Source organism: Colius striatus, chromosome 1 (assembly GCF_028858725.1).
Source record: "Colius striatus isolate bColStr4 chromosome 1, bColStr4.1.hap1, whole genome shotgun sequence".
NCBI classification, from domain to species: Eukaryota; Metazoa; Chordata; class Aves; order Coliiformes; family Coliidae; genus Colius; species Colius striatus.
The window spans coordinates 88,347,390-88,369,526 of NC_084759.1; the positions used below are offsets into that span (position 1 = coordinate 88,347,390).

The 22,137-nt window shown below is 35.9% G+C and overlaps 1 protein-coding gene across 7 annotated transcripts in view; it reads right to left on the bottom strand.

Annotated features, from left to right (window-relative positions):
• The window catches only part of CASK (calcium/calmodulin dependent serine protein kinase), a 205,111-nt gene that overhangs the window by 49,029 nt on the left and 133,945 nt on the right, over positions 1 to 22,137 (bottom strand). For 6 of the 7 annotated variants that reach the window (XM_062000249.1, XM_062000242.1, XM_062000233.1 and 3 more), the window contains one exon: positions 12,621 to 12,742. In XM_062000249.1, coding sequence (XP_061856233.1) covers positions 12,621 to 12,742 — 122 coding nt within the window. Of the gene's footprint in view, positions 1 to 353; positions 456 to 12,620; positions 12,743 to 22,137 lie in introns of those variants that run through there. The other variant, XM_062000275.1, reaches the window with a different exon arrangement.

Consider the following 22,137-nt stretch of genomic DNA (forward strand, 5'->3'; position numbering starts at 1 on the left):
ACAGTTTCACTCAGTTATAAGCATGAACATTACAATTAAAAAATGCTAATTAAAAAAAAAAAGTTGTAAAATTACAGCGATTATATCCCTTGGAATTTCCAGACTTTCGAATATTTTGCATCTCAGTCTCATTCCTCACCATCACTGCTTCTGCATTTGCTACACAAAATAAAAATTAAGAGCTTGCTCTAGAAAATCTTAACAACCACAACTGATTTATTAACAAAACTGGAAATAACAAACATAAAATGACATGATAGCTAATTATCAGAATAGTATTGCTTCTTAAAAAAGACAAGTTTTGCTTCACATCTTGCATGCTGAAACACAAATGCTATAAAAAGAATACCCACAACAAATCCAGTAGTGTTACTATCAGTTGACCAGCTTTCCAAGGAGTCGAGACTTTTTGTCTTCTGCCTGTAAAAATGGAACTCCTTTCTTCTAATATTTAAAAGCAGACAGTCCAAAGCTTATTCCACAATCAGGAAGGCGAGACAAAACAACAAACTCTTCTGACTAGTTTTTCAGATGTGCAGAAATTCCTTTTTAATCATTTCCTGTAAGAGGAGTCCCAACACAACCCTCATTTAATGTCACACTGAAAAATTTAGATACATCACAGCTAGCAGAAATTTAGCCTCATTGTGTGGTCTGATCTTGAATGTAATCAAAGTCAGATCACACAGTGAAATCAGGAAGTATTTTATAGATAAAAAATCTGAAAGTTTCTGTGATGTGAACAAAAATCTTTTGTTAAAACAAGAGCTACTGAACTGCTACAGCATAAAACCCCATGATCTTTCAACACAAATACACATTTTGTCAGCATTCAGTTAGAACTCTCACAGATAGATCCTGCATTGCCAATCTCAAATATTAAATCCCCAAAATGAAATATCTAAAAATAATCATTAAAACAAGTCCTCATAGAATTTTCTTTCTGAATACTATATTTGTTTACAACAAAATTATATTAAAGGACTGTTTTAGGCTTTTTCCTAAAAATTCTCAAGGGGGAGGTACTGCCCCTTGCACAGCAACATTTACTAACAAATAGGCTTGTTGCCCTGTTACCTTTACAGCTTGAGGTACTCCATTTATCCCAGAGGTTTCATGTGCTATAATTCTGAAACAAATGCATGATCTACTGAATGAAATAATATTCACAAGCAGTAATACCAAGTAAGCACTGAAATTAATGAGATGATTAGATAATTGGCAGATCACTTAATTATTTCTTCTGCCAGTTCTGTTTCACATCTCCTTTTCCATGCAGAATGTTATAACATTCCAATGGGTGCCTCTTCCCCTGAGATTCTACGCCCTCAAGGAAACACATCCTTGAAGGTAAAAATTCCTGCAGGAAAATACACTGAGCATCAAGGTCACAGGCAGCAGGGGCTTTATCTTTGTTTAAAGACAGTTTGTTCCTTTAAACTGTTTTTCACTGTAAAGGACTGTGCTTGAAGCTCACCATAGCACCAGTGACCTAATGCTCATTTCCCAGCGTAATTCTACAGCATATGTTACAATCCTGTCCCATATGAAAGTCCAAAGCTTATTTAAGACTCTATCTTTGTAACTTCTACAGCATTACAGGCCCACAGTTTCAAACTCTTTTTTTTGGTGTAATACACTTACTGTAGAATACGAGTATGACCAACCTTTGTGTTCAAGTTCCTTACACAGTGAAATGCTGTGCAATTAAGCTGAGAACAAAAGTACTTCAATAAGTTTCAGAAAGTGGTATATCAGGTAAAATGAAGACTCCTTGATGCAGTATTCACAGAACAAGACAGGCTGAAGCAGTACATTAATTCTGTCTGAACGGACCAGTGTTTGCCTCTGTCATGCCACAGAATTGACTGCTGCCATCACTGCAGCTTGTTACTTCAGCTTTTCAGACTTTCAGTAACCCTGACAGTTTATGCTAATTTAAAATACTGAATTTCTTTCTCCATATTCACATTCTTGCAACACCTATATTCTTTTATGTAAAAAAACAGTTACAAAAAGAATGCCAAATTTCACTTTAATTTTGGTTCTTTATGTGAGAGAATTGAAATACATATTATTCTTTTAATTTTTAAAAGAATTTTTATCTGCAAATGTAGGCCAACTGTAATCTGTATTTTTAATATATTAATGTGTTACTTGTAGAACAGAGTTACACTTGCTGCTACCTGTATCAGAAATGAACATAAATCCATATATTCTTCATAGAATCAAAGAATGACAGAGGTTGGAAGGGACCTTTAGAAACCATCTAGTCCAACCCCCCTGCAGAAGCAGGTTCACCTAGATCAGGTCACATAGGAACATGTCCAGGCGGGTCTTGAAGACCTCCAAGGAAGGAGACTCCACAACCCCTCTGGACAAGCCCTCTTATCCCTTTACTTACAATAACTGGCAAAAAAACTGATGCCAGGTAACCTCAATCAACCTTATAGAATTTAAACTTTTAATCCAAGCTGCTTCCTGGTTTCTGGGACCATTACACAATTGGATTTCTTCACATGCTTTATTTTAAATCAAGAATTTAACTTTAGGGGGAAAGAAGATAGAGGAGACGAAACCCAACCAAACTGGGCAAAACACTTTTCTCTGTATTAGTTTAATTAGCACTGCACACGATTGGCAAACAATTGTCTTCTAGACAGGAACAATAACAAATTTAATTGTATTGTGTGCACAAAATCTGAAATTCTGGTCATGTAAACCTGACATACCAATGAAGATAAATGACAATTTGAAAATCATAGAATCATGGAATCATTTTGGGTGGAAAGGACCTTGAAGATCACCAAGTCCAATCACTGACCTAACACTGCCAAGCTCACCACTAAACCATGTCCTTCAGCACCTCCTCTATGCCTTCAGCAGTTTCATTGCCCATCTCTGGACATGCTCCAGAACCTCAACGTCCTTCTTGTAGTAAGTGGCCTAAAACTGAACTGATGCAGCCTCACCAGTGCCCAGTACAGCGGACCAATCACTTCCCTGGTCCTGCTGGTCACACTATTTCTGATACAGGCCAGGATGCCACTGGCCTTCTTGGCAACCTGGGCACACTGCTGGCTCACGTTCAGGCAGCTGTTGACCAACACCCACATGTCCTTTTCCACTGGATAGCTTTCCAGCCACTCTGCCCCAAGCCTGTTGCATTGCATGGGGTTGTTGTGGCCCAAATGCAGGACCTGGCACTTGGCCTTGTTCAACCTCATACAATTGGCCTTGGTCCATCACTCCAGCCTGTCCAGGTCCCTCTGAAGAGCCTTCCTGCCCTTAAGCAGGTCTATGCACCTGCCCAGCTTGGTGTCATCTGGAAACTTACTGAGGGTGCATTTGATCCCCTCATCCAGATCACTGATAAAGATGTTAAACAGAACAGGCCCCAGCACTGAGCCCTGGGGAACACCACTGGTGACTGTCCACCAACTGGATTTAACTTCATTCACCATTCTGGGCCCAGTCATCCAGCCAGTTTTCCTCCTATCACAGAGTAGGTCATCCAAGCCATGAGCAGCCAGTTTCTCCAGGAGGATGCTATGGGAGACTGTGTCAAAGGCTTTACTAAAGTCTAGAAAGACCACATCCACAGCTGTTCCCTCATCCACTAAGCGGTACTGGTGCCCGAGGTTGTTCCTCCCAAGGTGCTGCACATTTACCAAGAAGTTTTGTTTTTACCAAGATTTGGTTTTGTTTTTGTCACAGAAGTACTGGTAATAGAGTAATGCTACTCTTCAAAATTACACAAGGCATTATTTCCTTCTATTTAATATTAAGTGTCCCTAAATGTCTCATTTGCCTATAATGAATACAGATTCCATTATATGACAGCGTTACATTTCACTATAAATTAGGACTCTAATCTAGTAATTTGATTCATATTTTAAGAAAATCCCATATTAATACTCATAGTAAAAATTCTGTTGACTGTAGAAACTACAGTTCTCAACTAGTGATAGCAGATGTTAAAAGATATGCCAGACAGTACACATACATAGCTCGCCAGAGAGGAAGAGGTTGCCATTTAGCAAAATCCTACATCATATGCAATATATGTTCTCCTAAATTGGAAAGTGTGGTAGGCAAAGTCTCGGATCAAATAATCTTAAATAAATATAGGTCACACTTTAAGTGCCAAACAAAAAAATTACATTTAAGTAGACTACGATGGTTTCCTACCTCCTAAAAAGTAAACAAAAACAAGGGAAAACACTCTTTAAAGATGACATCAAGCAGCTGATCAGATAAAAGTAAACATAAAAGACATTCAGGTACAGAAGCAAGCCCAAGGAAGAGCAATGAAACTGGTGAAGGTTCCAGAAAACAAGTCTTATGAGGAATGGTTGAGGGAACAGAGGTTGTTTAGTCTGGAGAAAAAGAGGCTGAGGGTATATCTTATTTTATTGCTCTCTACAACTACCTAAAAGGAGGTTGTAGTGAGGTGGAGATCAGTCTCTTTTCCCAAGTAACAAGCATCAAGACAAGAGGAAATGGCCACAAGTTGCACTGGGGGAAGTTTAGATTGGATATTAGGAAAAGTTTCTTCACTGGCAAAGGCTGCCCAGGGTGGTAGTGGGGTCAACATCCCTGGAGGTATTCGAAAGGTGTGTAGATGTGATGCTTAAATGTCTTTTGGTGGTGTGCTTCACAGTTGAAGTAGATCCTCAATATCTTTTGCAACCTAAATGGTTCTATGATCCTATAAGCACCAATCCCTCAACACAGGAAGCTCTATAAAACAAGTTATGCTACATTGACAACACCTTGATAAACTCCACAGAATAACATTTGCCTCCATCTTGCCCCCTTCCCCCATTCCAATATTGACCAATGATTTGTGGCAGGACTCAGGTTAAGTCTAAATAGGCTTAATTCCCAATCCTGTCAGTTGAATTAACTCTTCAGGGACAGATGACCACCTAGAAGAAAAGGATGCTAATTGATCATGAACTTCATTCCAGGTGGATACAGAATTCATATAAAACTAGTGAAATCCACAATGATTATAGAGGGCTGACAAAAAACACAGCTTCTAATGTGATTTGTGACATTGAGCATATCCTGCACCAGGAGGTGCCAATGCTGGAGTTAGAACCATTTTTGTTTCTTGTTGTCCATGTAATTTTTTTGTAATGATATATTGAGAACAAAAATATACTGCCATGAGCTTATTTGTACAAAGAATACTCAACATGTACCAGTCAACTACTTGAATAACTGGAAAGGGGAGGTAGTGAAGGCTGACTGACTTCAAAGATAGAAGCATAGCTTACTGGGCTGTTTCTTCATTGCCTTTGTGCATTTTAATGTAAACTAAGTGCGAACTGAAGTATCGCTTTTAGGAAAGCTCCTAGCACCAACAAAGCAGAAATTGTGGACTGTACCCCAGGCACTGCAGTACTTCTTTATTTTTGCCATTTCTCAGAATAAGTCCCAAGCTCCTGAAGACATAACAGATCTGAGAATCTGAAGATTTATAAGGAAAAAAATCCCAAACAGGTAGCCTTTATGGTTAAAAAGGAACAGAAACTAACTTGAACTACATTCAACATAAGAAGAAAATGCAGAAAGTCAAATATGAAAATTATCCTCTTTACCTCAAAACAGTATCAGTGAGGTTAATTAAATATTCTACAAGTGCTAGGAATACAATTCTACTGTTCTTAGACAGAATAGTGCCCAGTAATAGAAAAATACACTATAATGTAAGGAACTTTTAGTTCCACATGCTAAAAAAAAGGCCACAGATCTATGCTTTTTGAGTAAGATACATTGCTGCACACAAACACACACATGAACACTTGCACAGACACAATGATATACCATTGACACAGTGAAGATCAAATTAGGTCAAGAGGAATAGTATAAATAGTATAATTCTTATTTAAAGTACATTCTTTATTAAACTGAATTTCGCCTGATGATTCACCACATCAGTTCTACACTTATAAATACCCACAAATGTCAGAACATTAGTTAGAAAGAAAACAAGTGCAACAAAACAACTATCACAGTTGCATGCAATCCAACCTAGAACCTTGCATTGTTGGAAAGTGAAAGATAAATTTCTCAAAAATGAATCTTAATCAATATAAAAGTTACGATTAGCTCTCAGTTGTATTAGTCTATGGTTTAGGAGGCCCAGCCATTACATAAGATATTATAGAAACATGGAGCAAAAATGATTTCAGCCCAGAAGACTGTAAGACAAATTCTCTCTATACATTTGTAAGACAGAGAAACAGGAAGAAAAAAGAGAACAAGGAGATGATGCTGCCTAGCACAATGATATACATATTCTAGGAATACAGAAAATGAAATTCAAACATCTGAAGGAAGTTAAAAATGGAAGGTGTTTTAGAGAACGATTATGAAATAATGCAGAAGAAATTCTAGAACAGCTTTTGCTTTTAGTGTTATTTCAGATATGGCCTTCCAGAGAAGTTACCTTCTAGAGAAAATGCATACTGCCCTGGTGATGATGATCCAGTCCACCTACTGAAAGAATTCTTCAAACAGTTCTAAGACTTGGTCATTTTTCCCTCTACATTACTTGGGAACGGAGTTTCCATTGCAGTGTGAGAAACAGCACCTCCCACTCTCTGGGGCTGAGCATGCTGCCTCTGCTGGACTGGGATAAAAGCCAGATTTGATTCCCCAAATAGCAAGGTGCTTTCCTGCCAACATAGTTTCTATTTCTTCTTTTTTTAAAACAAATATTTTCCATTTGCTTTTGTCTTATAAACATACCAATTAAAGGATATTTAAAAATAAGAAAACAAGGTGTTCTAAAAATGAGAAAGGGTTATTTCAGATAAGCATAATATGTTCTAACAGAGTTCGGCAAGACATCTAGCACACATAAACTTTCTGATCTGTTTTTGCAAAATAAGTTTCACTGAAACATGTTCCACTTACTAGTTTTAACATAATTGATATTCAAGAAAGGACCAATGCTGATCCAAAAAACTTAAACCACACAATGTGATTCACAGAGAAAGCAATTCTTACTCAATCAAAACATAGAAAAATTAGATAATTCATGAAAATAGCTAAGCTTTTTATACACAGGCACTATTTTTGTTTTCTTTTCTATATCATATGATAGATATTTCACCAGTCTATTCATAACTTAAAAGAAAAGAAAGGAAAAAGGAAATGAAAGCATATTGAAAATTGAAATAAAAATGTCTCTTGCTTTATTTTTTCCCAGTGTATGTAAGAGAACTGTTAAATTAATGCAATTTGCTCAGAGAAGAGCAAATCAGAGGTAAAAGTATGAAGAGTTTAAAAGATTTTGAAATAGAGAGCTATAGTATTTGTCATGGCTGGACACTGCTGAGTAACTGATACTTTTACAAAAGACGCTCAAATTTACCATGCCGACATCCAACACCGAGAGGGTAAACAGAACAAACCAAAACAAATCCAGTAGCCAAGCATGTAAGAGGCTAAACGGAGCTCCTAACAACATTTACTCTAGCAAAAGAGAAAACGTTTCCTTAAAAGTCTGGACTTCAGGACCAGATCTGTTTGAATGACTGAGTGTCAAAGAAAGACTAAGGGAACACTGAAGTGTGCATGAATCCATGTTCCTTTGAAACATTACCATTAGCAGCAAAGAAGAGCAGTCATAAAACGAGATTCTCTTGAAAAATCAGCATGCCTTAAATATATGCACAGTGAATATAAATGAAGTGGCTACACATACAGAGTTGATACATCTAAGCTACCCCAAAAATTGATTAATCTCATTTAGTTAAAACCATAGATGTCTAATGTGTTAATTCCAGTAAAAGGTAAAATAAACACTTCATAACGCTTCGATCACAGATATACTTGCAGAAACAACACTTACCTTAATGATTCTATCTAGGAAAATACTATAACAGACTTCTCAACAGCCAAAACTTATCAGCCTAGTGAACTATCTGACTCAGGACAGACAGATGCAGACAAAGCCAGTAGCATAGAGAGGCCCCAGTCACACAAAAGCTGATATTGTTCTCCTGCTGAGCGAAAATCTCACTTGTAAATCAAACGACATCTGCATTCAGAATGGCTCACTGAAAGCATCCCTGGAGAGGTGACCAAACCACTTGACTCAACAAGAGAATTATTTCTCTTGTCTCCTTCAATGCAGGCAGCTGCATAAAATAGCAACTTCTGGTTGTACTTTTTAGCAAGCCTTGCTTCCCTTGATGCACCAATAGAGATTAAACATCATGTGTAAAGATCTTCCCTATTAGGGACAGCCTCAAAGCCAGGTATACTTTTCAAAACAAATAATAATTAAGGAAAAATCTTTTGTCTTGATACAGAAAAGAGTCAAACACCAATACCTCCAAAATTAGTAACCTCTTCACATTTATTTCGAACTTCTTTATCAATACTGCTGGCACAAGACAGTAACGCCTTTCAAGACCTCTTTCATGAAAGTCAATACAATCTCTTCATTCAATTACTTGATGAGGCTTCTAAAAAGTTGTCTCATTACTTAAATTTAACTCTGTTTTTCCAAGACTGTTATTCACACATTTTACTTTATTATCTTCCTTATGATATAAATTGGATACCAGAATGAAACAACCTACAAAATTTTATATAGGCATAAATCCAGGCAGTTCCAAGTCATACACAGGAATATCATACAGCTTTCACCAAGATTTTGATCATCACATTTCTAATAGAAGGGAAAAAAAAAATCTGTCCAACATAAAATTGTTCTTCTACTTTACAAGAAAGGTCAATTATTCATAATTCTTTTTCAGGTAATGAGTATTTCTAGAAGGCCCTTTTTTTTACTGTGTCCAGTAGAGAAAATTAAGTTTTTAATAATGAATTATGTAACTTTTGTACAGGAAAAATAGCCCTCAACACGAGACATTCTGTAAAATTATGAAAAAAAAAAAAAAAAAATCACACAATGAAACTATTTGATAAACACTCCTCAGTATATACACTGGTGTATTGCATGATTTGGCCCAGTGTGAATATAAATTACTCTGTAATTAGTTGGGATTTTTTCCATGGTTTTGAACAGCTTTGGCACCCAAGTAAAGCACAAGATAGGCTTAAGAGAGCTATCTACACAGGCATACTGAAATGAATCAATTAAAAACAATTGATAGGATGATAGGAACCCTGCCTTCTATGGCCTTCAGAGGTGCCTGTCCTCGTAACACCCAAGGCAATGAATTACTGAGAAAGAATGTTTTTAACACAAAGATTGTCCTTTTTTTCCCCTTTCGTTCAGAAAAAGAGTTAGTTTAGAAGCCAAAGAAGGTATTTCAGCAGGAATGATGTATCATCATGTGCCTAATCTAAAAATAAGGATAACTCTTGAGAAAGAGCAGGAACATGAGAACAAATTTAACTGTGGAAAAGGCCAAATAAGAGAAACACTAGTTTTAATGCAAAGTGACAGGCACAACTTCACAACAGATTAGAAAGTTCTTACTTAGTGGAATATGCTTTACAGGTGACTTGTTCTGGTGACTACACTAACCTCAAACACTATGAGATGAATAGTCTCCCTGCCAGAACTTCATCCAGTACAACTGATGAATTTTTCAGAGTTCTGAGAGAAATTGGAATAGTATCAATGCATAAACAGAAATAAATCTCCCACAGTCAAGTTACTGAAATAAAAAGCTACCCTTTCAAATAATACTGTCTGTAACTTGCTTTATTCTTTCTAATATGTATTTTATGACTCTGCAATCTTTTAGAATTTTATTTTTTATTACTTTAATAAAAATATCTTTGGAAGATTCTATCATTCTCCTTCCACCTAGCATAATTAAACAAAAATGCTTTTTGACAGCATTTTGTTCTCACAGTATGTTATTACAGTGTGCATTAAAAAGAACCCTTTTCTGTCTAACAGAATAACCATGACTTTTATTTAAAAGAGTGGCAAAATGGTATGAATTAATTGCAGTGTTTTCTTGTTGAAAAGTCTGCATCAGATCATTACAGAAATAACATAATTAGTAAAGTACTATGAATGAGACTGGCACTGTAAAGAGCAGAAAAAAAGTAAAAGCATCTGGCTTACCAGAGCCCAAGAAGTTGTATGACAACACTCTAATGGCTAACAGGTATCTAAAACCCCTCTGCATGAGCGACAAGTGTTTTGATTCTTATTACACTCATGTTATCCTCTTCCTGTACAGATTTTTCTTTCTTGTTCCTATTATCTGATCACCTTTCTATACTGCAGCATGCAATCTAAAAACACAGAGTAATTTAAGCATCTGGAACACAAGCTAGATGAAATAACATTGCAGAAAAAAAGATTAATATATAATGCAAATTTCAAGATGAGTTGTCAGAGATGAAATTCAGGAAAGTCATGAGCTTCTAATTCCTTCTTACTGCATACTAATTGTTTAATGTAAACAGTTACCAGGAACAAAATTTAGCCCTGATCCAAGCAATGCGCACCCCCCCCCCCCCCCAAAAGAAATGGTAGTGGTAGGAAGGGACCTTTAGAGACCATCTATTCCAACTCCCCTGCTATCCCTGGTTCCTTGAGTCATACAGGCAGCTACATTTTGGGGAAGCTTTACCAGAAGGCTTATATTCCCATACAGGCCAATTCAGAACCCTACAGCTGGGTCCTTTTTCTGGAAATAAGTATGTTTGGATTTGAACGTCTTAAACTTGAAGGATGCACAGAACCCAAGTGCCCCGCTATTCACCAATCACTAAATAAATTGTAAGAAATGTACAAATTACCTACTATATTTTAAAGAGTTTGAACACCAAAGGAACTATGGTACATTCACGTTCATATTACAAGATCATACTCCTGCAAAGGTGCATATAGAAACTAAAGCATTCAAAAATTTTTCAGAAACTCTTTAACGTTTCTACAATCATAACGACCCATCTGCAGATCAGATAGTTGCAATTACTCCTATTCTTGCATGCCTTTCACTGGTAAAATGCACAGACATCTTAATAGATTTCTGATATCCACTAAGGTATTCAAGCTGTAAATTTAAGGCATAGTAATAAAATAGTTATCATCTGTAACACACATGCATTCAGGAGTGCATTTCTGAACAAAAGCTTCTGCTTATGTTTACCTATCATTCTTTGGTTTGCATTGTACAGTGTTACCAGAGCATACTTACTCTCAAATGACACTAAAATAGAAGATGCTGTTCAACTACCAGTAGTTGTTCAGTCCATAGGACTGCAGTATAGTTAGTACAAGGCAAAAAAATCCTCAAAATACCCCAGATTGTTGATGCTGAGTCCTCAGTGTTAAATGCGTATCTCTACAGATCTGTTGTCATGCTGTAGTACTTGCTAATGTGGACCCAGAGTATGCCTCCCTGGATTTGGTTCCATTGCTGAGTTTTTTCTCATTGGAATTTGTAGATTGCTTTAGAAAAAAAATTGTTTGTCTGGAAGCAAGTCCTCTGTTTTCAACATGAAAGTATCCATATATCCCAGAAAAAATCAGGGAAAGTTTTTTTTCTTTGTTTTTTGACCTTCATCTTTAGATCCAAATGCCGTGTAGACTCAGAGATCAATGACAAAATGGTATGTTTTTTAAATTGGCCTTCAGTGAGGATCTTGTGAGGGACTGAGTGTTAAGACTACAGTGATGCTGAACGTTCTTTTGTTTGTAGAGTTAAGCTCAGCTAATACTTCTAGCTCAAAACTAGATGTATGTTTCCCCAAATTCACACAATTTTGTAGAAAGTACAATATATTTGCTTCTTAGGCCTGCTTAGTTAAAAATCTATTTGGAAATATAAACAGGATTTCTGAATGTGACAAGATAACAAGAAACAGTCCTTAAGGCACAGAAAGACAAGTGATGTGTAAGAATTTTTCTCTCAAACATCAGACCACTTACTTTTCAAAATTATTTTTTGTAAACTAGAATGCTTTAGTTTTCTGGAAGAAAAAAATATATCTATGAACCATCTGATATTACAGTGGATCTGTTCGTGTAGCCAGACAGTGAACTATGCTTATAGATAGATGGTGAAGAAATAAGAACCAAATTATGCATTAACCTGTATCTTCCAGCTTTGGAACTTTTGCATACTTTCTTGAGGAACACCGATTGCCATCTTATGGAGCAAAGTTCTCATGTATCACAGAATAAACACCAAGTCTATAACATATTGGTGTTCAAGTGTAGGACAGAAACAAGCATACCTAGGTGCTTCACACAAAAAAATGTCGTACTTGTAAGGATATCCATAAAATTGGCCTAAGATTATTAAATTATTAAAAAATAATTAAAAAGAGATGAATCTGTACAGTTACGAAGTTATTATTATTTAAAATAAAAAATAGAATTGAGTACTTACCAAAAGAAAAACACTTATGATACATTACTTAAAGCAAAGTTATTAATTCAAACCAAGTCATTAACCGCTCACATACTCCAAAATATACTGTATGCATAGTGTTAAAATGTATTTTTGTGCAAAATGTACTTGATTGCTTTTATTCCACACCTAAATAAATTTTGATATGAAACAAAAAAGAGAATATATTTGGAATGAAACAAAATATTACCTAATGAACAAACAGATAGGGAAACACATTCAAATATTTTAGCACAGAAAACTTACATCTAGTAACGTGTGAAGATGCTGATCCTGGAAAACACTATGAAGAAAATCTAGGTCTTTTTCGCTGCAGTCTGTAAGTGCATGAATCTCTTCCAGGCTGTCCAGCACCTGTGATACTGCTCCTATAAGGCAATAAATAGAAAAAAAAAAACCAAACAAAAATCAATAAAGCAAAGACTTAAGGTAAATTAAACTCTGGAAATGGAAATTTTTACTTCTTTGGAAATGGAAAGTTTTACTTCATCTGGTACAACTGCAACAGGAACTTTAAAAAACTGGAGTTTTTATAGGAAAACTCACTGAATAAGATTTACATCTATCAACAGTATCCATATATAGTATACATAAGAAATGGTTTAACTGAAGAGAAGCTAAAACCTAATTTTATAAAGCCTAGTTTTCTTCTATTTTATTCTCATTTCCAATGATGTCTTGAGAGGCTAGTTGGATTATCTGCCCAACTCACCAATTACCGTCCTCTCCTCACCATTCTCACCCCAACTTTTTTTTTCACTTTTTGAACAGCTCAACAATTTCAAATACATATGCAAAATCAGTAAAAATTTGAAAGAACCAACACTCATAAATTTGTTTAAAATCAGCATCTGGATAGAGGAAGGAAGTAAGAGAAAGACTTGACTGCTGTATTCCTCCACAGGAGAAAAAACGGGCTGTAACATGAGCTCCGTTTTTCATTCTATTTGTTCTGCTTGCCTGGTTATCTCAGGCTCAGTTATAGCACTTGCTGCCTTTTGACTAGTGGATTGTTTTGGGGCACATGAAGGGATGATTTTTATATGGTGTAAGGGTGAAAAGAGAAGTGAGAGATATAGGGACAAAAAGGAGAAACAGGAGGCATAATGTAAGGCATGAGAAGAGTTGAATTTACAGCAGGGGAAGATATAGACACACAACACAAACCCATAGTAAACCAGTCAATATTGGTCCCATGGAGAGCAACTTATTTTAACAATTTCGCTGTGAGGGTGAGGGAGCCCTGGCACAGGCTGCTCAGGGGGGTTGTGGAGTCTCCTTCCTTGGAGGTCTTCAAGACTTGACCAGACATGTTCCTGTGTGACCTGATCTAGGTTGACCTGCTTCTGCAGGGGGGTTGGACTAGATGATCTCTAAAGGTCCCTTCCAACCCCTACCATTCTATGATTCTATGACTGGTGGCAGCTGCCACTTATGTGCATTACTAGAATGCTAACTTAGGGTACTCTTAACATCACAGCTCACCTCTTCAGCTTTTCCACAGTGGTATGAGCATCTGGAAACATGGTAGCATATCCAGCACTGGACTGCAAAAGTGCTGCTGTCCGACAGTGAATTATTGAATGTTTTTTTCATAAATAAATAAATCCTTAATTCTAGATACAGATTTTTACACATTCTTTATTTCATGAATTTCTCCTTAGTATGTTTATTCTGTTTCCTTATTCATTTGCCAGTGTCTTTTTGTCAATATAGATAAGATCTAAAAATCTGTTTTATTTCTTGAAATTCCATCCTCCATTGCATGAGCAACTCTTGCCAGCTTTCCTTAACTCAAACCCTTTTGTAATCTACTACATTTTCAGAATGTAAAAAAACCAAATTTCCCCAGCCTCTTCTTAGCCACTCAAGGAAACAAGGTAAATTCTCTGAAAAGCTTGAAAGAATGGAATAAATGTAACAAAATATATAAAACCTACTGTACAAGAATTGTGACCTCATGGCTTAAGAGGATGACTATGTTACAAGTCTAGAAACTCTTGCATCAAATCTAGTACAAATCTCAACCTAGGATTCTTCTCACAGTTCCTTGTACACTAAGGTTAAGAATTGGAGTATTCCCCTCACTCGGTTCTTATGGCTCAAGAGCATTAAGCCTTCTAGTCCTCTCCTATTAAATACATTTGACAATTATTTCCAACTGATGTATTAATTTACGTTTCTTTAAAAAAGTGTAGTCTGGTCAGCAAATAAAACTAATGGTTGGTCTTACTGTAGTTGTTGCATATTGGATCAGGTGCACTAAGAAGAGAAAATAACCGCTCCATCTTTGCTAATGTTATTCAGCGTGCTCAGCTGAAAGGAACTGTACATATTCCTCTGCCTGCACCACAGCTTCCACATCTGGAGACAGAGCAGGAAACGTGAGAAAATATGGGGACTGGGAACCTACTGTGAAAAGCATGGAGAGATCACAGCTAAGCTTGAAAGGCAAGGAAGAAAAACATTACCTAGGAACCCAAAAGGGACTGCACGGAGTTTCATGTAACATTTTCAGTATGTCAGTTAAAGTTAATGAACCTGAAGGGAAGTTCTTGACTTTCCAGGATGCAGTTGGCAAGGAAATTTGTTAGAACTCTCTTTTATTTCTATTCTTCTCAGGCCTAAAGTTTAAATTAATCACTCTCTTTAGAAAAGAAAAAAACCCCACTTTGTGAGTTCAAGGCCCTTCCTGTGGTTTTGGAGTGTTCAAGGAAAGTGAATCTTCAGAGGCTTTGATATCTTAAGAGTCTCTAACAGGCTCAGTGTTGCTCACAACCAAAAACCAGAACCAATGACAAGTACATCCACACTTGTCTGCAGTGCTGTATTACTGTGAAATACTGAAAGCTCTGGACCACACTATTTATTTGATAGTATTTCTGGAGTCTTTGACATTCTCATATAGTGCCCTTAAAACCACTTGAAGTTGGTATGGCCACCAGTTCATCTAGTTGCAGGTAGACAAAGCTGTGGTAAGATTGTGTGCTGTTATTATATCCTCTTATCTAGCTATTTTAATCTGGAACAGGTGGTTTGACCAGAGAAATCGAACTTTACAGGTAGGTAGGAGTTACTTACATCTCACCACAAGAGAATAACAGACAATAAAAGACTACAGAAGAGAACAAAATAAATATTTAAAAATTTTACTCCAAGAATTGTCTATGTATTCTCAAATAGTAAGACGTCTCCATCACAAAACCCCTCAAAAGTTTGCTTTTCTGAGGCTCAGCAAACCTGTCTGGTCCAACTGACTTCTTTTGTTATGCAGTAGGCAATACAGAGAATCACAAGACTTTTCATGCAGCACTGATGTGAGACAGTGTGTGATTAAAACAGTGTTTAGGTAAAAAGACTTGTATCTTGTTGCAAAACACAAATATTACAGTCTGACTATAAACACATCTGAGAGAAGATAAAAGAATAACAGAATCACAGAATGGTTGGGGTTGAAAGGGACCTCTAGAGATCATTTAGTCCAATTCCATCCTAAAGCAGGTTCACTTTGACCAGGTCACACAGGAATTGGTTTTTTTTTTTTTTTTTTAAATATAGACTATTACAAATCCCCATTTAAATCTTGGTCAGTCATAAACCCTCTTCCGAGCAATGAAGACTTGTTAGAGGATGTGTGACCCTCTTTAAATACAAAACTGCAACGCTGTGACCTTTTAGCAAGTCTCTGCAATTAGTATTCCAGGAAATGACTCTGCAGAAGACTTCATAACAACCACTATAATAGCATGTTTTTATTAAATAGATATAGTCAAAATTGAATTCCTTTAGATTTGCAGAATCATATAAAATTAAATTCCAGTCACGAGCCACTCATTTTAACCCTGTATGTTCTTATAAAGCACCTTAATTTGGATTGGCTTTTCAACTTGTAGATTTTACAGTAGTTTTAAAATGACTAACCAAAGCTTAACTTCTATTTGATTTTTTTCTATGTATCATAATTCAGTCCTTATGCCACCAAATCTACAATCAGCACAACTTGCTTTCTCCCAGCTTCATCTCTTGGCTGCCTTCTTGTGTGCAGCTGCTGGAAATGAAACTAAAAACTAATCCTGGCTCTCAAACCACAGGCATTTCGGAAGCTAGGATTTGCATTTCTCATTGTTTATTAAGAGGTCTGAGTCTAGCACATATGGCAAGGACAGACAACAAATAATCAATCAGAACAAACAAACAATCAGAAATTGTTAGATTTTCGAGAGAAAATATTAGAATCACTAAATAAAGTCACTGGATAAAATCCCATAAAAAACCAAGCAAGAGCATTATTGCCAAATGCAGCTATTTTCAGAGAAAAAAAAAAAGATTCTGATAGAAGTGATAATAAGATAATTTAAACCCACTCTATAATGTGAGATTTAAGTTTTATGGATTTTATTTTTCCTGTATGACAAATAAAACAAAGATTCTTTGCTTCTGCTTTATCACTCTAGCAACACTTACACCTTTAAAAGACTGATTTAGTGATAACTGTACAAGTCAGTGCTGACGTTTTGTTTTGCTGGCATTGGATTATGATACTTTAAAACCACAAGATATAAATGTTTAACACATCGGATAATTATCCACAATATCAAAATGCTGTGGAAATAATGGGGGTCAGCTGAGATTTTCAAATCACAATTGTATACACATTTAAAACTCTTCACTTCAGTGAAACATTAAAGTAAAGGCTCAATATCAGTATAATCATAAAATACTCTGTCCATGCTATATACAAGGCCAGGTTTGCCTTAGTAGCAGTGGACAGGAGTTAAAAATATATGTTGTTTACATTAAAGACAAGAAAATAATCTTTTTACAAAGATGGGATCTTTCCACTGCTTGCGTTGATGTAACTTCTTAGATTAAGAGAAAGTCAACTGAGCACCAGATGCTCTTTATCACTTTAAACCACATCTGCCAGAATCACTACAGTTGAGATGCCTCTAACCTCACACAGTAATTTGCTGCTCTTTGCTGTTCACTATTCTAGTGCAAATATCTGTGCGTCAGATGCATATAATAGTTTAAAATAAGGTGGGAGATATGTTTTTCACGTATATATACAGCAGTGTAATTAAAAGAAAATACAAGTAAGCTCAAATTTTACCTATATATTGTTTAATGACTTCTTCCCTCTTGGACAGAAATGAAACTGCAAAGTTTAGACACTCTCTAAATTTACAAATAAGCTCCTACATGCACACAGTTCTGTGACTGTTACCCTTATTGGGAAGCAGTTAGGACAGTAACAATACATACACATACTATATATATACATATATATATGTATCTCACAATCAGGAAGAATCTAGAGAAACAACTAGAAAGATGGAGGTTCATGGAGACTAGAGTCAAATTGCAAAAAGAAGGCAACTGGTGTGATGGAAGGGTTTTACAATTAAATTAAAGAAAGTAAGGACACCTGTGGAATACAAGAAGGGAAGGAAAGGTACGGTAAAGAGAAGAAAACAAAAAGAAATACATGCAGGAGAGAACAACAGGGAAAAAGAGGAAAAGATCAACCAAAGGAGAGAAGAAAAAAAAAAGACACACAAGAGATAAAGTGTTCCTAAACAGAAGCAGGAACACAGAGGACAGTACTATATATAGAAATATAAAAAAGGACAGAGCGAGGGGGAAGGGTGTGGAGAAACTGATGCTTGATTTTGAAGACAGTGCTCGTTCTATTCTGTACACACAGGCACACTGTGTGTATGCATGTCTTCAGCTGTCTCCTGTCTCCATGTTTGGGACTGTTACCCAAAGTTTGCCAGTTTCTTTTCCCAGTTATCTCTCACTGTGAAACTAGCCAAAAATATGACCAAAGGCAATCTAGTGTGGCGGTAAAGAAATATGTAGTGAGAAGGTATTGTTTTTCAGACCAGGTCCACACCTTACAGGTAGCACATTCACATGCCATTAAACAAATAAATTGTTCACGAATGCCCTTCACTGATGCTTCCTTAGACATTTTCTCACTGCAAAAACCCATTGAAATCCTCCTCTGACCAGCACAAAGATAGCACATTCTATCAGATAGTAATTTTACTAAAGAAATTCTCTATGTACAGACAAAATCCAAATATCAGTGTCAGAGGCTCTGTATGAGATTTTGTTTTTCTCTACAACTGTCTATAAATAATACTGTTCTAATTTTTTATGTAACAATCCACTGAGTTCTTACTCTCATATTTCTGAAAGGCATTATGAGATGAGGAAACAGGACAAGGAACAACATCCCCCACAACCTACAATATCAACAGAATGAACAAAACAACAAAATCCACTTTGATCAGAAATGAAAACATAGGCGTATGTCTATTTGCCCTGATCCAGGATAGAAGAAAAACTGATAGTCTACAAAATCTTCAAATGCTGCAGAAAATCCCCCACTTTTTATAGCACGTATTTTGAGATGCTGAATTTGTTGGCTTTGAACTGTTTGTGGTTTGTATCAAAGGGTCTAGAATTTCACACCTTCTCCCCTGGCTAGCATAGTCTGCAGGTTTTAGAAGTGCTTGCACTTTCAGTCTCTCATGAAGCGTGCAGCTAACTTGGAGCACAAACTACTCCCTACATGTCAATAATATTCTTTCATTAAGGAGACACATATTGGATAGTTATTTAAATCAAGTGTATGCATATACACAATCCATATGCATATATCATGTATCACATCACCACAGAATGATCAGGAAAGTTCATGCAATGACATAGCAAGAAAAAAATATATGACTAATATTACAGTGTTTGGTGTTAGGAGAAAAAAGCCCATCATTCCATTAAAACATTAATTTTGAAACTAAAATGCAAAATCAAACCATTTTATCCTTTATTAATGTAATGAAAATGAAATTTAATTTGTGTTGCAAGTATTGAAAACAACAGCTAGGTAATTTTAATACTGCCTCTAAATTTGAATCTTCAGAATTCCCCCAAAATCGTATTATTGCTGGTTAGTTATACTTTCAAAGTTATAGACAGATTTAGTAAAAAACACACAGGCTATTTTTCTTGAAAAGGCAGTATTAAAACGTAAAACAGCAAAGAGAAGATAAGAAAGCTGATTTTTAAACATGCAAAGACAGACACTGTAGCTGAATGATATGCCTTAAAGGAAAACAAAGGGATACCTACTTTCTGCTGCTAGAAGTCCTAGTAGGAAGGCAGCATTTGGACAAACAACAAACAGTATGAAGATTTCAGAACAAGCGATTTATCAAGCTGCAACCTAGCACACTAGCTTAGCCATAAAATAGTATGAAGAAAGTGACGAGACTCCCCCACTGTTTTTTTAATATGGTTTCTATGTGTGAAATAAATGGGGACTTGCAGACTGGGATGGGAGGAAAAGAAACGCTTGGCATTGGAAACATAGCACAAGTATGCAGTGTTCGGTATCTATAAAACCAGACTTTTCCCAACATTGGTTAAACTATTTGAAAAAACTCATGGACAAAAAATGATGTCAAGTAAAAATGTTTCAAGAGGTGAACTGACAAACTATTTCAACATACTGCAAACAAAGTGTAACATCATATTAATGAATATATTTGTTAATGAAAATTTAGCAATATTATATTAAAATAATTTTTTACAAAAGTTGCAGAGATGCATTATAAGAATAATTTAGAAATATGACTTAATTCTTGATTATAATTAACAATGACTTTATATACTTAAATTTTTTTTTTCAATTTAAACATACCAGAACAAAGACTAAATAGCTGTAAAATCAAAAAGGTAGTAATGGAGTATTGGAAGTTAACTCATATACCTGTGATAGCATATAAGAATGTAATAACAGTAAGGTGAATGTATTTTTTCCCCAAGCACTCATACTTAAAAATGTTATACAAGACCCTTTGCAAATATTCACAAAATCAGTCGCAATTTTTGCATAACAAGAATATTTCTTTCTCATCCTCACATCGATGAGACTAATTGTTTTCAATATATGGGTTTATATTGCCCATATTTTGTGGAATCTAAATGCCATAAAACTACTAACCGCTTACTAACTTGTCAGTTAAGCTAGGTCCATGTATGTTGGAAAGTGATCTTACAACTTGTCTGTATATTTGCTGTTTGATCTCACTCTGAAAGACAGATTTAACTTTTCTAATGAGATCTAATCAAGATCTCATACTGTTAAAAATTTCTCATTTGATGTGACAATAGAGTCTAGGAAGCTAAAAAAAGAATGAAATTTTAAATTTACATACAGAAATCCTGAGACAAAATATCAAAATGCATTTGTAGACATGCCATATGGAATTTGTGGCTTGCCATTCAAGAAAACAAGCTAGAAACACTGATATAAACTTAACCTGCCTGCTTCTGTGTAGTGCAAAAGCAATTATTCTATGTTCATCATCATACACCACTACTACAGAGATCAGAAAGCACTGGTACTGTTTGTTAGCCTAGTAAGTAAATTTGGTCAGTCAGTCTTATACTGCTGTATTTTCTCTGTGGTTAAAGTGAAACACAGTTTTATGATATGCCTTACCAGAATCTAGAACTGTTTGCAGCAAAAAACTACTTTGAAATCCGTTAGTCACATTTCAGAATAAGAGTACTAGAAACCAAGCAATTGAAGCAGGCATTATAGAAGAAGGTTCTTTAACCAAGAAGTGAGGTTTGCTTAATTTAAAAACCACTTATGCAGTTTTCTAAAGCCCATTGACTATCCAGTGGCTAAACTCTAACGACAACTCAGTAGTTCTGTGGCTACAATTGTGGCTAAAATGTGGCTTTGTTTTTTTGGAAATAAAAAGTCATAAATAGCCTCTTTAATTTATAGGCTTTTCTAACTGTTGGCCTAAAAACTTAAAAACATCCTGCATCGACTTAAAACTCCACAATGAACAAAAAAATCTTCCAGAAGTCAAAGCATCAAACAACTGCACAGTCTTTCCTTGGCTGCTGCAGAATAGGCAGTGAATTAGAATGAAGCTGAAGAGATAAAAGGAGGAAAAATTAAAAGCTTTACACAGGTGATGTTAATTCTTCAGCCTGAGGCATTGTTATCAAAACACTTGAAAATTATACCTCTGTACTGTCCATTAGGGGCCGAATGGTCAGTATATGGCAGAAGCAGAGGAAACACTGTCTTGGTCTAATGTGCAATCGGGTGATAGAAGGGCAGGGCAGGGGAGAGGGAAGGGAGGTGGATGAGGATGGGCAGCAGAGAGCAAACTGCCTATGAATTTTTCTGGCATCTAACTAATTTCATGATCCACTCCAAGTACTCTCTACTGGTCAATTTTTCTCAAGCGCCAGATTTAGCCTTTAGGGCTGCCGATTGCTAAATTCTGATTTATGTTTGTTTTAGCATATTAAAAATATCCAAAACACTCACTGCTTTGGGATATTGTAATTTTACAATGTCTTGAAGACAGATAACTTGAAAGTAAAATGTTTTACATTCTAGCAAAAAACATTTGCAAGACACTTGTAGAACTGTTTAATGACTTTACTAAGGAAGCTACTGAACAGAGCGTATGAGCAGTAACGTTTAGTTTAAAAATGTTTAATTAATTTTCCAAAATACTGTAAAAACCTTTATCATGCCCTCTCAAAATTCATCAAGACTGACTTCTGCCATGCTACCAAAGGAATAATAGCAGGATTAAGTCCTTCAGAGGACAGTTGCTGATGAAAGAGGAAATAAGACCACCCAGAACAAGCTGTGGGAATCAAAAAATATTATCATGCTCTATATGAATGAAAGGAAGATGTGCACACAAAAATA